The 17,771-nt window shown below is 38.8% G+C and overlaps 1 protein-coding gene across 1 annotated transcript in view; it reads left to right on the top strand.

The window, feature by feature from the left end:
• ift80 (intraflagellar transport 80 homolog (Chlamydomonas)) overlaps positions 1-17,771 on the top strand; it is a 46,874-nt gene that overhangs the window by 10,525 nt on the left and 18,578 nt on the right. The window contains exons 7-8 of the mRNA XM_024277356.2: positions 2,759-2,848; positions 3,124-3,261. Of these exons, the coding sequence (XP_024133124.1) occupies positions 2,759-2,848; positions 3,124-3,261 (228 nt within the window). The remainder of the gene's footprint in view (positions 1-2,758; positions 2,849-3,123; positions 3,262-17,771) is intronic.

The raw sequence follows: 17,771 nt of genomic DNA, 5'->3' as shown, positions 1-17,771 counted from the left end.
AGAATGATGGCAGCACTTGCTCTTCTGTGAGTAGCAGCCTGAGAGGCTCTTCTTCTCCATGTAAGCAGTGCTCTGCTGTTTAGTTCAATGTATACCTAAGAAAATTTGTTCCGTTCAGTTACATAAAGAGAAGAAAAAAAAAAACATGTAATAAATTAACTCAAAGCAAAATTTCCAATTGTATTCTGGAAAAATTACTTACCGGTACTTTTTTTTTTGAAGGAAATGTCGGTGCTAAGTTAATGATAATTTGTAAAAGTACTGAAAATTCAAGCTATTTGACTGAAAAACTTTCTAAACATGCCAAAATAAGCTGTTTTATCCATCTCGGCTATATTTTATACAAATGAAATTTGTTTATTGTGTTTCAATTGAACTTTGGCTGCAATGATGGATGCAAGCATGCATAGCCTGCTTTTCTTTATACAGTAACTTACTAAATCAGGTGTAATTGGAAAACACAAAATGTCTAAATGTGTTATTTATTTATTTCATTTTGAGTTATAACATTATTTGTTGCAAACTTCCTGGCTAATTCTTGTAAAATGTTAATAATGTTATAGTTTTTAATGTAATTTAACAATAGAGTGGCCTAAAAATGATGCTTAGGCCGGGCTGCCGTCCTGCACTTGCAATAGATGTCTGAGGGAAACCTTGGCCACTATTCATATACAGATTATTAACCCAGTAGTGCTGAAAGATTGTCTTTTAACTTGCCAAGGCCCCTTGACTTCCTGTTACTGATCGTGATTAAGTGCAGATGGCGGTAGCTTCTGTGTGCCAACACAAAAAGAGGTTTCCTGACAGCACTTTCTAAATCCATGCAAATCTGGGGAAAGAAAGGATTATATATTTGTAGTCAGGGTTGTCTCTTGGAACGATTTCTAAACAAGTGCAGATTCCAAGATCATCGGATCACACGACTACACAAAACTACAGATTATTTTAAAGTCCCACTCCAACTGTATTTTTTTTCTATTGTAAGATTGTTCCCAGAGGTAGTTTTAATATAATTATGGAGTTTTTAGCTAAAATAAAAAACCTGTGTCTTTTTTAAGACATATTTTCTGTAGAGCAGCAGGAGCTCATTAGAAATTCACTTTTGGGTGGTGGGCAGGATTGTTGGCATGGAAGTTCAACTCGCTAATTTCCTAGCAAGCCTTTGTTTACACTCTCTCCTAATAGTGACATGCATCCACCAAGTCTAATTCAAAATAAAAAAAATAAAAAAAAACAGAGAAAAATATCAAAGCTATCCAACCACAGTTTTGGTTGCTCAGATGAGAAAAATAAAGACATTAATAGATCTTTTTGTCTGTGGCAGACATAAAATCCTGTCCACCTTTGTCATGGGATGGGTCACACATCAATATAAGGGTGGGGTCATCTGGACCCCCTAAGACACTTATTTATTTGTTTAAAAAAAAGACCAAGCTGTCACCATTAGCTGAGAGGAACTTTTGTATTCCAGATCCTCATGAACAATCTGAGTCCTGCAATCTGCTAGAGATCTAGTCTTTAAGGTCAAAATTTCCATTAAATGAAAGATTAACTCTCACAAAGTAAACTGTCTGCTCCGAAATAAACACATTGAAGATTCACTTAATGTTGCTGCTGAATTCATGGACAATGAAAAAAGTCCTCTGGTAGACAGATTTGGAGTCAAATTAGATGAATTCAATTCAATTTTGAAATGATAAAAGTGTGGTATTAGACTCCAGGAATCCCATAACCCTGAACTGGGAAAATGACCTTATAAGGCTTTCAGGTATCTTTATTTTAAAGTATTAACAAAATGCTTCTCAAAAATGCAGTGGGTTGAACAGCAAGCTATCAAATTTAGTTCAAAAGGAGTTCCCAAATATTCATCCAGAAATCTACCCATATCGTGTTGATACTACTGATCTGAGGCAAAAAGAAAAACTTGAGAACAAATATTTGACTTACAATGTTTTTCATCCAGTTATTATGCCTTCTATCAATGTATAAATGCTACCTAATGTAATGCAGCTCTATTTCTTTCAAGACAATTATTATTATCCTGCCCTATGTGACAGAACTGACATTCTCAGGGTCTTCCCAAAGTTTTTGTCCCGCAGAGAAACTCAAGCAAAGCTGCTACAGCTTATGCTCACCTGGAAAATCTCTCTAAACCAGGCAAAACGCCAACCTCCCCAGTGAACGTACTCACTGCAAGCATATTACTCTGTATCTGACATTGTACACCAGTGAGTATTTTCCTTTCGACGTACAGTATAGTCATTTATTTATTATTATTCTCAAAGCTGGGCATCAACTGGGACCCTGGATAAACAGGGAAGGGTTTAGTGGGTGCTTTACCTTCTCTTAACCACTTCTAGACAAATGTGCAGTGCTATAAGCAAACACAACCCGCGTTCTCAAATGTCCGACTTCATCACCTCTCCTTCAGACCCACTTGGGAGACCAACGTAATGATGGAAATCACCAGTCGAGGAGGAAAACAAAAGGAAAAAAAAAGAACAGAAATCCCCCTTTACTTTTTCAGTTCTTTCAAAGTACCTATAGTGCAACACATTCCCTTGGATATTAAAAAATAAAATATTAATGTAAAAAAAAAGCCTATGTTGTATGTTGATTCCTCAGTAAGTTTAATGCGTAGGAAATCATAAATGTTTCGATTCAAATGCTTCTCTTGTCCTTTTTTCTGTCAGAAATAAAGCAAAGTTTGGTCTTATGTTATCTTGCTCTAACTCTGCTTCTCCTTCCATGTCTATAGTGGAAGGCTCATGATGGAATTGTTCTTAAGGTGGACTGGAACTCTGTCAACAGTCTCATTCTGTCTGGTGGTGAAGATTGTAAATATAAGGTTAGTGGTTTGTACACAACTCTTATGTTTGGAAATATTGCGATATATCGCCAAATCGATTCCCCCCCCACACCCCTATTATAAATTATAAGAATAAAACAAAAAAACTAAGAAACTGTTTAAAAACAGTTATGTTATATTAATTTTTCTTTTCATTTCCGTGTTTTAAGACATTACATTTTATTTTGACCTGGAGTATCGTAGTTCATCTGTTTTATTTGATAAGTTATGAACAGTTATGAAGATTTTTTTTTAACTGTGCCCTCCCTCAAAAGGTATGGGATAGCTTTGGGCGTCTGCTTCACTCATCAAGCCCTCATGACTACCCCGTCACCTCTTTGTCCTGGGCTCCAGATGGTGAAATGTTTGCTGTGGGTTCCTTCAACACCCTACGGCTCTGTGACAAGACAGGAGTGAGTAAACTCTTTCTTAGACAAATATAGAACTAGTCTTAAACTGTGTTAGAAAATAAATAATACTGTTAAGAGATAAAATTTAAATTTAAGAAAAAAAAAATAGGCCAAGTTATTTATTTTAGCAGCTGCATTTTCAGTACTGAGAAATCCAAGAATTTAAATCTAGGGGCATTGAAATTAATTATGCAGTTTGTTAGTTTCATCTTTGTGCTCCTTGTTTTTTCCTGCTGAATTCTTCTCAATTCTATTTTGCAAAGTAGCAACCGTGGCAAAATAAGTGCTGTGGGAATGTGCAAGCCAGTGGTTGGTTTGATGTTGTTTAGACAAAGAATGAGCAACTTCCTGTCTGGATTTGTTGTTTTTACCAATTATATAAGACTGGACATTTCAGAAGGACGATTATAAACTCTAGTAGCTTTAAAGTAAAAACATTGGCATGAAAACAAGCATGATGTTTGCTCATTGTGTGTCTGACAATAATAAACTTATAATTACTTATTTGTTTAGTACATTTATTGAAGATATTAGTTAGCATTTCTATTCAGTGACTTGGTTGGCCAACTAAATTAAACTGTTTAGTTCATTCTAGAGAAACTTCTTAAGGCGGTATCTTTTCATGCACTGAAACATGGATGTTTTCACATCAGTAAAAACAAGGGAGTTAAATATGCAGGGAAATGTATTAAAATTGTGTGTTTGCAAACCTCACTAATGATTTGTTGTGAGCATTCCGACTTGATTTATGGTGTTCAATGAACAACTGCCCTCTTTTAGAGTCTGAACTTAAGCATTTATGGAACATGTGGATCGCATCATCCATGTTCATGCTACAATAAATAGATTTGCGTGTCCGTAATTGAGCATTATTCTGCCCTGCTGAGACATTTGAACGTCTCTTAGATGCTGCGGTAATACAAGCAGCTGTTGCGGACGGTCTTTTTGAAGTTGTGCAGCTGGACGACATTGAAGTCATGCATCTTTCACTCATCATCATTCACTCATTTTGGGTTACTTTAAATTTAGTTTGTTTGTTTTCTGCCTCGCGAGTGTAACTTTTATACTTTGTGGCATGCCTTGTCTTATTTTCTGAGTCAAACTGCATCAGTGGCATGTGGTGTGTTTTTTCCAGTGCAATACCGTTCACATTGTACTGCTTTATTTACATGTTTCATGCTTTCTATACACCATTTGTCTGTGTAAATCGCATTAGGCTGCCTGCCATGTATTCCTGATACCTGGTGCTGATGGGAACTCCAATAACAAGGAGGGGAAATGAGGGAATGATGAATGGTAATTGGGCTTTATTATTCCTGAATGTTTGGCCAGGAACAATATTACCTGTTCCTTCATGGAACGTTTAGTGCCTCCTTGATTTAACATGTCAGCGTGTGTTGCTACGTCAGATTTCGGTAATGGAAACACACAACAAAGGCTGACTTTTTGTGTTCTGATCAGCAGAAGTTGCATGCTCCATTTTGATTTAATTAGGTTCAAATGTCTTTTTTTTCTGGAGCACTAAATCAAATGGGTTGAAGACGGGTCAAAACCACACATACAGTATATGGCAGGTTGCGAAATTTTTAATGCATTATTCATTTCAGCCTTCTAAAACTACATTCACACTGGCTTGGCAACAATGTTTAAGTGACTACTTCCTATGTAAACATGCATATGCTCAACTTGTGCTTCCACGTTGAAAAACTCTTTTGTTCACTCAGCGCCTTGCAAGTTCCTACGATAATTTTTTAGGTCTACGACTTACAAAATGTGTGTTGAAAATTACATCAGGTCAAACTTTGACCAGTCAGGGACTTGGATTTGGTTGTGACTTATGGATAATGTTCCTGTTGGTTCACGAAAGTTCCAACCATTTGAAAATTGGTCATGGAGAAGAAATGAATGATTGTGGTTTGTGCGTTGCCAGAATTTAATGACACCAAGGGCGAATCCGAAATCTTTCCCTACTCCTACGGCTTCCCCCTACCCCTGTATTTAACCCTCCAAACGGAGAGTTAAGATAAAATAGTGTCTCCAGATTCGGAGGTCAATCCCACTCGATGATGTCATCAAAAGTTGCCGGTCATCTACATTAGCGCGGACCTGCCAGCGCTCGGAAATACATAATGAAATGTATTTTATAACTTTAAAAAGGTCATGCTAAAACAAAAAAAAATACTTTTAACTACTTACTTCTGTGCTTCAGAGCACGCCCACATGAAGAAGTGGGTTTCTCCTCCACGTGGTGCTGTTCATCCTCGCCGCGTAGGATTCCACATCCCTCCGTGGCAAAAAAACGATTTCAGACAACCCTACCCCTTCAAATGTCCCTACAATTAGAAGGGTAGGAAGAAGCTGTAGGAGTAGGGGAAGAACTTAGATTTCGCCCAAGTCTTTCATACAGTAAATCAGAATAGAGCTGTGAAAGAAGATGCTTGGAGCAAGATTTGGGAGATTTGCACTGCTTCGACATTTTGGATCCAAGCCTCTTCCAACTGTAGGTAGAGAACATGCGCTAGCAAAAAGTAGCAAAAGAAAAAGAAGAAGCCCCTCCTCCGTTTGTCCAGTGCGAAGACCATGGGCTAATACTCTACATGCTTAGTGTTTACATAGCATGAGATGAAGAAATCCTTATGACATAGGAAAAATCCCCAAATTTAAACCCATTTATTTAAAATTGCAAGATCCTAAAATGAATCTAGCCTGTAACCTCCTCTTTTTGCGGCAGTTTTAGTCACCTTTGATTGTCTCAATACGAGTTTGTTTTTGTGGTTTGCCCTCTCCATTGTTTCATTGCTGCACTCTCGGTTACAGCGATGTGATGATGATAATAATTATGATGAATGTGGTTTCTCCTGACTCTGACTGGAGGAGGGTATGCCAGCCTCCTTTTCCTCTCACAGAGCGTGTTGTGCTACGTCATGTGGGAGGCTTGTTCGAACAGAGGAGGGGGGAAAAAAGAAGAAAGGAAAGAAAGAAAGAACAGCAGAGAAAAGAAAATCCCTTCAAAGGTCACTCCAACTAAGAAGTTTTTTTTGTCTTTGTATTCATTTTTCTAATCATTTCACTCCTTTTTGCTTTTATTTGCACACTTTCGTATAATTGCTCCGATGGCCTTTAGTGTGAATTAAAAAAAACAAAAAAAAAGAAAGAAGAAAAAAAAACATAATGGTTGCTGACAGTTAACATGTGTTCTACCTGTGTTGTTGCTGCGGTTTGTTAATGGTGCAGCAAGGGTTAAGCAGTGTGAAGAGTCTTTTCAGTCACTGGCGTGACTAATGGGAAGGAGTTTTGTTCTGTATCTGCTACAATGAAACCTTGCACTTGAACGCATTGCTGCTGGCTCAGCAGGATCTGTCTCGCTCATTTAACCCTTTCACCTCGCGTCCAGCCCGGCTCTCCTCACCCCTCATCTACCCCAAACTTCAACTTTACTTCTTCGTGCTCTGGGGCAGATGTAGGGCGTTAGCTTGCCCCGGCGGTACCCCCCTCCCCCACATCCCCCCACCCATTTCTTCCAGCGGGTGGGTGAACATATGTACACTCGTGAAAACTTACTTGGAGGCAGAATTCAAAGGAAGAGTGTTTGTTTGCTGCAGAAATTAGTGATCTTCAACAATGTTTTCTTTAATAAAGTTAAAGTATTATTGATGCACAATCAGTTTTTTTTTTGTTTTCACTATTTGTTGAGCTTGGATTTCAACTTTTTCTTTTTACAGGAGTTTGAACGGCACACGAGACACAAAGAGGTCCTCTGTCCCCTTTTACAAGATTTGCGAGACACAATAAGTCAGTGTCTGTCTATGTGGCTGCCGTAGTATATGCATGTGCCCACATGCCTGTATGCGTTTGCAAGTGTGTGCAACCATTGCCGTGCAAATGCGCCAGCGAGACAGCAGTCTATTTATGAGGGGCTGCAGCTGGTGTCTAGCGTCTGGACCCTGTCACGATCCCTGACACTATCACTGGCTAACAAGTAGGACTCATTGTGCCAGGCAAGCACCCTCTCGCTTCTTTGTCCCCTCCTCCTCTCTTCTGTACACTCGTTTTTTTCCTCTCTTCACCGTACACTCACGCTTACAAATGTATGTGCAGTTTTTGTTTGGTTTTATGTTTAATTCAATGTTTAAAAACACTAATTTTTTAGCTTTCGTGGTGTTCAGACAATAAAAAAGTTATTGATCCTAAAAGAGAAAGCCCTCTGTATGTCCTATGCAGGTAAAGAAGTGAACCATTGAAACTTAGAGTAAAATTAAAAAATTAGAAAGCAATGTTATTGAGTTTAAATTTGTGATTGCATGGCTAAATCTAGTTAGATTTCTTGCTGGCTGCATACTCCCATTTCAAGTTAGTCATTTTCCTGCTCGTGCTGGCAGTAAAGCTACACCACTTTTCCAATTAACTGCCACATGTATAGACATTGTCGTTTTTTAATATGTAACTCTCATTCTGAGGATTAGTGTATATTCCTTCCTCATCCTTCCTTCTTTTGCTTCCCCCGCCATGTCTGCTGAGCTTATCAGTGCTCCTTCTCTCGGATCTCTTTTCCTTTGTTGCTTCTCTTGGGTATTCTTTAACTCCCTTTTCTGGATGAAGCCAAGGTTCTCCTTTGGACCTTGTTCAGCAAATTTTCCCCTTTTGTAATAGGTCCAAGTTTAACCCGAATCACCAGATTTCTCATCTTTCTTATCAGATCTTTTTTAGATCTTTTTTTTTTTTTTTTTACGAAATCTTGTCTATTTTGTCTGCCACCTTTCAGGCATTCTCTTTGACTGTTAAATGACTGATCATATTTCCATATTTCTTCAGCTTCTAATCGTCCATCAGCTCTCCCTTTGTCATTCTCTACAAACTACCTGATTTGTTGCTGTTAGTTTGCTATCTGTCCTTCCATCTGGATATTATAACTGCTGGAAAATAATTAACCAGCCTGAAATTTGGGATTTTGGTCATCAACTAATATCACTGTAGCAGAAGAACCTCTGCAGATTTATTGAAGGCAGAACCTTTATCTGTTTTCATAAAGTAAAGAGGACGTTTAATGCTGTATGGTTTATGCATCTGAGTAGTAGGATAGACAGCAGCACAAATATGGACCAAACGGCTGAAGTATAAAGGACGAAGAAAAATTAAGGAGTAAAATTACTGGCAGGGAGCCTGACATAGAAAGAGCATGTGCACATTACAAAAGTTGGTGACTGATTATTTGAAGGGGAGGGAAAGGAGCAACTTTGGGAGTGCAAATTTGTCAGAGTGAGTGCAAGAGCAAGGGTGCATTGTCAAACAAAGAGAGTCCTGAGTCAGCAGCAGAGCAGTTTTCTCCCCAGGCAACTGGGTAGGGCTGCATCTCTCTTTCTCTCCTTCACCCCCCCAACTCCTTACTTTACCCCTCCCTGCCCTTTCAAATCTGTGTTTTTGCTTGCTATTTCTCTCCACTCTTCCATTCTGTTCTTTAGCTGCAGCAGGAACAGAGAGCCCTCACTGTACATTGTGAACTAGTAGAAGCAGTTCTGAAAAGAGCAACTTGGGTCAGTCATCAGATTACTCCTCCGCCTCTATTTACTTTTGTTATCAAGGGAATAATTGAGCTGACACATTGTAATAAGCTTCCAATGATGATGAAGCAGGGCCTCGATTGTGTGAATACCAAAAGGCTGTTAATGCAATAATGATATACTGGCCTAATCTATCATTCTAAAGAGCTAATTGGTTTCCCCACCAGAATTTAAGGATGAATATTTCTCCTTTATATTCTAGAACCTTTGAGCTGAGTATGTGTCCTTGTTTTTGCGCTGCTAAGCTAATTTTAGCCAACTAGTGTGTCTTGACATCCATCACCAAAGTTAATCGTCCCAAATTTTTGATTGCAACTTTTTTCTCTGTGTGATATTGGTAGAGTGCCTTTCTGCAAAAACAGGTACGAGTAAAAGGCACTTGTTGACATGGTATTAGTTTTACACCTCTTTAGAGTTTGACTAAAAGCTTTCCAAGTTGGAAATCAAAAAGGAGAACTCAGAAAGAGCCAAGAAAAGAGAGCTGATGGGGAGATGGGGGTGGGGTAGTGTGGAACTGTCCAATATACCCTTTAAAGTTGGCCTAAGCATCGAGGCTTGGAGGCTTGGAGGCTTGGTCTCAATAAAAGACAGTGGTTTCTTTCCTTTCAGCTCTGTCGTGCTGTTTCTTCGTCTCTCCCTTCGTCCCTTATTCACTTTGCTTTGGACTTTGACAGACTTGTTTTTTTACATTTGTCAATCGGCTCATCTTTTCCTTCCCCCACCACTGGAGCAAGAGCATGACAGTGAGACACTGCCTCTCTGGCAGAGTCATCATTCTCTGTGGTATTAAATCACTACCTCCACAAGTTAGACAAACATGTCACATTTGCAGAGAATAAGTGGAACGAGAAAAAGGGGTAGATTAAGTAGTATCAGGGGTAAGTGTGATACTTAGTGATGGAGGCAGGGAGCAAATGGGGGTCTCTCGTTGCTCAGACAAATGAGAGAAACCTGAGCATTTGCATGGGGTATAACTCTAGCTTTACTGCCAAGCCCAAGTTCATAAAAGGCTGCCACTGAAAACTGGGAATGAATTGAGGATAAGGCAACAAGGCCCAAAAAGAGAATGATTTGAAAGCGTTTGATTTTGGAGCCATGCATAGGTCCAACAACTACTTCAAACTAACATGTTCTGTGGAGGATCCTTCATGTTTGACTTCTGTTTGAGCAAAAGAGGAGACGCGATAGTTTTTGCATCAAAACAACTTGAGAGACTGTGCAGAAATAGAATTTAACAAGAATCTTTGCCAAAACTGACTGTTAAAGAGAGAAGTCCGTACAAGGGATAGAACCACCCATTTCCATGTGAGTTGATCATAATGGGGTCCATCCCATTAAGTGAGATGCACATTAGAAATTCATCTAGGTTTACAGAATGTCTAAGAGTGAACCTCATTTTACCACTAGCTTAAAGTCCCACTCCAATCACCAGATCATCAGATGAGGAAAACGAAGACGCACATGGATCTATTCGTCTGTAAGTTGGTGCACTGAATGGAGCAGAGCGGAGAAGGGAGTTTGTGGCTTGTCGATTGTAGTTTGTACAAAACAACTACCGGCCTTTTAAAACAACAGTTTTTATCTGTTGCTGATTTACTACAATTTGTATTAAAAACAACTCAGGAAAACAATTTTAATTGTAATTTTATTTGTAAATGTCCTCCATCATGAGAAAAAAAATCAACAAAAACACGGTTTTCACTGGAGTAGGTTTTTAATAACCTTTAACAGGCACTAAATTATGTGTTTATTTTTTTTCTAATCCAAACCAATTTTGCTAAACTATTGTAAAGTAAGAGCACCTTTACTGTTTTTTTTTTTTTAAGTACTTCGGTTCTTTGTGCTGCTAGATAGTCCATCTTTATTTACAATGAGGTGAATAACATTCGAGTTATACCTGGAAAAAAATTCTAGACCCTTGTTTTGGTTTACTTGCTTGGTCTTAAACCACCATTTAAATGAGTTTTGACATCTGTCCAGACAAATCCAACTAACCAAGAAACCTATCTCTGGTCTAGACCAAACAGGGCTTGTGAGAATGTGCCTTTTAGTAAAGTTTTCAAACCTTCTACCCAGCACAGTGCTTTAAATCAGTTCCATATGCTCTTGACCTACCAGTCATGTCGTGTCAGCTGTGTCATACAGGTCTCATGTGTTGTGGCTTTCTGAAACACATTTAAATGCCCAGATTACCTGTGCGCGTGGTGTGTGTGAGTGTGCGTTTGCAAGTGCATAGCTGGTGCTAATAGAATTCTTCTGTCCAGCTCACAGCTGTGTCCTGCTGATGAGTCCCAGGACGCCGTAGCATGTGTCTATGGTTACTATGTTGAGGCTGTAGCATGAAACCATGTGTAGATCATTACTCTTTCTCTTTTTTTCCCCCCTCTCACTCCTGCTATCCTCTAGTTTGTCTTCCCCCCTCACACCTCCACCCAACCCCCTCTTTCTATTTCCCCTCACACTGCCAAAGCTCTAACTTTTACCACTCTGTATTCATCTCAAGCCAGGCCTCTATATCTTTTCAACTGAGCCAAGTGGCTTTTCAGTACAGACAGGTGAAGGTGTCAAGATTAAATGTAGAAGGATCCATCAAAAACCTTTTTCAAAGTCTTTTCGAGCAAGTATGGACCACAGCTCACTGTTTTATGTTTGTCAATTAAACTTCAAAAAATCTATATCTACGTCAAAGTTTTCAAAAAACAAAACAAAACATTCAGGTTTTGGGCGGCAAATTCAGCCTATATCACAACTGTAGCTTTTACACCTTTAGCTAATAAAAACTCAGAGGATCTTTTTTGATATTTTTAAACATAATAGACTGTAAGTCTTTCCCAAAAGTATGTGGAAAAAAATAATTAACAATCAGAGATGAGCTTCCTTGCAGATCTCTGAGATATTTCTGGTCAAGGTAACGCAGACTGGTCTAAAGAACATATTAACATATTCAGGCAAACACTGCAACTTTATTTAATATCACTGTTTTGTTTCAAAAAGAAAAAAATGGCAGTTGACTAAAAGTACTCACTTTTATTTGAGATTTGTTGTTTTTAAACTATACCACTGGTATTTACTGGTAATGTAATGTCTTTATAGGAAAATGTTTAACCTATTTAAAGTTGGTCTCCCTCTCAAATTTGAATGGATTGCTTCATTGCACGTCTGATGGACATAATTGACTTGAATCTTCTGTTAAAATATGTTTTATTTTTATGCAGTCACATCAAGCATGTATAGCATTTCAAAAACAATGACATACACTGTTTCTGTTGATTTGAACAAACACTAAATGCTAACATCACACCTAAATGTATTCATGTCTGCTTACTAAAACCCTATAAACTCTAGAAATTCTAACACATTTTGGATTGCCTTCATTGGCGCTTTTCTCAGAGTAGTTTTTAGTCATGGGTTTCACTAGCGCTGGACAGGGGCCCAGCTTGTCCTTATCCTAAAAGTCAGCCCATCCCCCAAGGATGGGGGTCACCACAAGCTGACGTTTACAAGGACCCCTAAGCTGCTGAGAGATTGATGATCTCTCATTCAAAACAAAGTTTTTCGTTCATTAAAGTGTTGTTAAACACTTTCTATTATTTTTTTTTTCAGATGTTTGTTTCTTTTGTATTTTAGTCCATTGTCCATTACGCTCAGACATGTTGAGTTTATTAGCTGAAGGGAGTTACTCTCTGTACCTGTACCACCAGGTCCTGCACTGCACACAGACACTCAAGCAAACTGAAGCCAGCTGGCTTCGCAGAGAGTCTGCCATCTGTTCTGATTTATGTAAGACTGTTAACCCTGGACACAGAACGGCTCCCACTAGCTCACTAGCACAAGGTTAAAAGAAACAGATAAGACAAGTTCTTGATTTGAAGAATGTGGTGCTTTTATAGCAACACGTGTTTTGGAATAATGAGATAAAATATGATTGTTTACATTTTCCCCTTGAATTTTAGTTTTATTTTAAAAACTTTTGTTATATCATCAAAGTAGGGCTAAAAGTTTTTTTTTTTAGGTCGATCATCATAAACAACTAATTGCAGATGTGGTCTATTTGTTTGAAGACATACAAAGGTTATTTAGCTTAAATTTCACCTTTCTCAGAAGGGTTAAATATGTCTTAGACAATTATTAGCAGACATAAAGGGTTAGTGTGACAGCATTTTTTTCTTTCACGATGTCATGCGAAACAGCTATATAATATTCCAAGTATCAAGATATAGTCTGTATTTAAATCTTGGCCAAATTATGTTGTGGCAGAAAGAAACACTGATCTCCAGCAAAATCACAGACTCCTGATCCCCTCCACTCCACCGATCCATTAACACTAATGACTGCTAAAGGTTCTCTCAAGATGTTTGCTCGACTGTGTCAGAAGTGTCCAAGATGAAGGGTTAGAAGTGGACTAAAAGTCTGGAAACCTTATGCCCTACTTCTTATTAGCAGGCTGTTGACTTGCATTAGGGCTAGGGGGAGCAGACAGAGGTCAGGGCAGACATATTTAATGCTAGTGAAGTAACAGGGCTGAATCAGCAGATAGCTCCACAGGGAGCCATTAGTCCATACACGTGTCATTAACCCTTTCCTTGGAACAAGCACCTCCCCTGCCCAACCCTACTTCACTAAAGCCCAGCTATTAGGAGCAGTGCACACTTTCAGATCAGGCAGTCAGGGATAAGGTTTAGTACTACGGCATAGATACAATCTCTTTTCTCTGAATCTGAGATGTCAAAGTTTGGCAGAATTTTCTTTTTTTTTCATAAAAGTTTGTTTTAAACTGGTTTGAAAAATATATATATTACAAACTATTCTAAATATGTTTTTAGAATTAATTTGGATAAATATTGGTCTTTGTTTTTATTCCAACTATTAAGAGCAAACAGGAATACAGAAAATGTATTGGTATATATGTTGTTTATGTAGACATGACCCATACATACTCAGACTTTTCAGAGTGTTTTTTTTAATAATTTAAACTTTTTGTGGTCCTGTTTATCTTTTGATTGGCAAATAGGTGGTCAATCAAGCTGTCAGCTTCCATTTTCATGCAAACCACGAAACACCAAATTTTGCCATAGACCAGTGTGGGCAGGTTGCAAAGAGGAGCAATTCTCTCATTCTCTTAAAACCTTTAAACTTTACTTGGTTCTTTCTAGTTGCCGTTCTGGGAATGTTCTTTAGGTGGTTAGAGTAAACTTTTGTCAATGTGCCTTTCCCATCTCATGCTTAATTTTTGCTGTTGGGAATCCATTGGGTAACATGGGGCATTATACGGTGGGACAAAAACGTATTTAGTCACCCACCAATTGTGCAAGGTCTCCCATTTAAAAAGAAGAGAGAGGCCTGTAATTTTCATCATAGATATACCTTAACTATGAGAGACAAAATTAAAAAAAAGTCTAGAAAATCGTGTTTGATTTTAAATAATTTATTTGTAAACTTTGGCGGATAATAAGTATTTGGTCAGTAACCAAAGTTCAACTCAATACTTGGCAATGACCGTTGTCAAACATTTTCTGAAAGTCTTCTCAAACTGGTATTTTGGTCCATTCCTCCATGGAGATCTCCTCTAGTCAACTCCCTCCAAAGATTTTCTATGAGGTTGAGATCTTTAGACTGGCTAGGCCACTCCATAATCTTGAAATGCTTCTTATGAAGCCACTCTTTCCTTACCCAGGCAGTCTGTTTGGAATGGTTATCATGCTGAAAGACCCAGATCTTCAATGCCCTTGCTGATGGAAGGAGGTTTTCACTCAAAATCTGATGATACATGGCTCCAGACATTGGGCAGGTAGATGGATGGAGGGGCAGATGTCACATGTTAACATTTGATAATCTCTTTCATACATAAGTTACATTTACAGAAGGAGTAGGTGGTCATGCCTCTTTAAAAATCAGCTATGAAAAAGGGCGTGTGAAAGAAATCACTAGTGAGGTAAATTAAAATCAGTATAGCATAAGTGCATAAAATAATGCCTTTTTGCAAGGTCAATCTGAAAATGCCTTAAGTAACAGGGCTAGAATCGGTGCTATGAGTTTGTGGAAGCCCTGCAAAAATTAAAAGAGGCTCATGTTTACAAAAATTGCTTTTTAGAACCAACTGTTGCCGTTGCCAGGCTGTCAGTGCATGAATATCCATGCCTTGAAGCAAACTCTCGGTTGCCACAACTTTTCAAGCAGGAGTTCCCGCTATGGCTGTGGCTGCTGGGCACCAGTGAGAGAAGGGGTCGGCCTATAACACCTGCCAGTCTTAATGGTCAACATATGTCAGGAAACATACGAAGCGAATGGAGAGGAAGAGGAGGAGGGAGGAGGGGGGAGCAAACCCACTTCCTCAGGAGGCTGTGCGTCAATAGATTCTCTTAGTTTTTTTTGTTTAGTCTGAAAACTAAACACATATACATTTGTAGGCATATTTTTTGTGTGTGAACATGCACACGTGCATATGTGTGAGTGCTGTAGTCTACAGAGTCGGTATACCTGTGAAGATTATTTGTTGGTTGTAAAACTTGACCTTAAATACAGCCAAGAGTTTCTCAATTACATTTTATTTGTGTATTTCTTTATGTTTATGTATGAGTTCTACGTAGTTATTTGCAAATGTGGAAACCTGCAGGATCTAAATGTTGTCTCCTGGCTTTTTGCTAAAAAAACAAGTAAAAGTGTAAACGTACCTTTTAGATTGCATCACTCTATGCATTTGGTCATATTATAATGTATAAGCTCATTGAAAATTGAAGGGGTCTAAACCCTTCTTACCCCAGCTAAGAACTATACGTCATGTCTGCCACCTTCTCTGGGACCACAAAGCTACCCATTATAGATGCACCATGACAAGAGTGGACTTCAACCAGATGGAAGTTGAAGCTTATCCTTCCATTTCTACAGCTTTGTTTTTGCTGTTATACGTCTATTATATATGTCTAGATGCCTTTTTCTTTCTTTTTACACAATACATGTCTGCATTCGTTTTAAATCTCTTTCCAGCCTTGTCGACTTGAGTTCTCGAGTATCAAATGGATTTCCATCCCTTTACACCACAGTAAAACCGGTTGCCAACTCAACTGCCAATAGCTGATTCACCTCCCTTCGACTCCTCTCTTTTATTCTGTGTCCCTTCCATCTCTTCTATACTTGTAACAGTCAATTCTCACCTCCTCCCCTCACTCTCCGGTTTTTCTTTGTCTGGAATATGGTTTTACTGCATAAAAATGGAAAGTAAAAAAAAAAATTCTCAGTTAAATGACACATTGTTACTCTGCACAGCTGTTAACAAAAATTGTAAAAAAAAAAGAAAAAAGAAAAAAGAAAATGTAGTATTATTAAACTGGTTAAAGAAGGAACCAGAGAAGTTTGACACTTTAGCTAATATTTCCGGCACATGCTAGCTGTTTCAGCTAATTTCGGCTTTTTTGTTTGTTTTTGAAGCTGTTTTGGAGTCTAGCTAATATTTCAGCCACATGCTAGCTGTTTTGACTAATTTAGGCTTTTTTAAAAGTTTTTTAGGCTGTTTTAGAGTTAGGCTAAAAAATTACACACTAGCTCTTTTGGCTAATTTAAGCTTTTTCCATTTTTTTTGGCTATTTTGAAGTTTAGCCATTTTTTTCAGCTACATGCTAGATAGTTTGGCTAACTTAGGTTTTTTTTTTTGTTTTTGTTTTTTAGGCTAATTTGGCATTTAGCTAATATTTTACCTGGCTATCAGTTTCAGAGTTTTTAGCTATTAGCTTCAGTGATTTCAGCTATCATCTTCAGCAGCAAAATTCAGCTTACAGCATTCACACTAGCATTATCACAGGTAATGCTAAATATCTTGTCACGATGCTTTAAGGGAACTCCCTGAGGAGTTGTCTCCAACATGCCCCAGTAGAATATCTTCTTAGGGCTCACCTATAGGATTCTCTACTATTCTAGATTTTCTTTAGTAATCAACATACCCACTCACAGGTTATGCTGCTATATGACATAATAGCATATTTCTGATGCAGTCAATTCTTTACTTTTTTCCAGTAACATCTGCACTCATCAGCAAGTTCAGATAGCACACCCCCAAGCACAATTATTTTTTACTTTAGACTTCTATAAAGAGTTAAAAGGCTCAATGTGTTAAAAGCATTAGGTAAGCCCGCATCCAGCAGGGCTCCTCGGCCTGGTATCGTGTGTCCTGCCTCGTTACAGTCTGCTGTATACATTCAGCTGCATCTCTGACCCTCCATCTATCCATCCCTCTCACTTCACTCTTCTTCTCTTTTCCCTGGGGTGCTCTAACACAGAGCGGACCATTTCAAGATGTTAGCAGAAGAGTAAATGAGCTTTTTTGTTATTTTAAATGCTAGCCCAAGCTGCTTGGCAGTGGACCTCATTCAATAACACCTCCGTAAGTTTTAGACCAATAGAACGCAGCCTTACTGTAATAAATATATTTGTATAAAGAAAGTTCATTCCTGCTGACGTTTATACACAGAGAATGTTAAATTTGCAGAAGTCACACAGAAGAAGGAGAGAGGGGGGGGCTAAATAGATATTATTTTAATTTTAACAAACTACTCCTTGTCTAAATGGGAGAGGTCTTTTCCCCTCACAGCTATTTTGGGTCCTGATATGACATTAACTGCTGGGAGGGAGCTGACCAAAACCAGCTGAGTGGCGTGTGCTTGAGGCACACCGACGGGGAAAGCGGGCGAAGGGATCAAAGCGTCGGGCCTGTAACATGCAGCCCTGCCGACTGTTACCTCCAGCACCCTCGGAGGCAGCGAGGAGGAAATAACGATACACCTCACATCCCGCAGCTGCATGTGCACGAGGCTCCGAAGACACTGAGGCCTTTGCTCCAAGGTTCACCGCAGCACTTGGCCAGCTGCACCACACTTGTCCGTCCATCGCAAGCCAGCCAGGCAGGGCTAACGTTCACATTAGCACGTTTCTCCCTTCATAAGCAGTTTATAGCGTGAATGCATT

Source organism: Oryzias melastigma, linkage group LG13, assembly GCF_002922805.2.
Source record: "Oryzias melastigma strain HK-1 linkage group LG13, ASM292280v2, whole genome shotgun sequence".
NCBI classification, from domain to species: Eukaryota; Metazoa; Chordata; class Actinopteri; order Beloniformes; family Adrianichthyidae; genus Oryzias; species Oryzias melastigma.
Note: the sequence above shows the minus strand (reverse complement) of the source record. Positions and strands in the feature narration are given on the sequence as shown.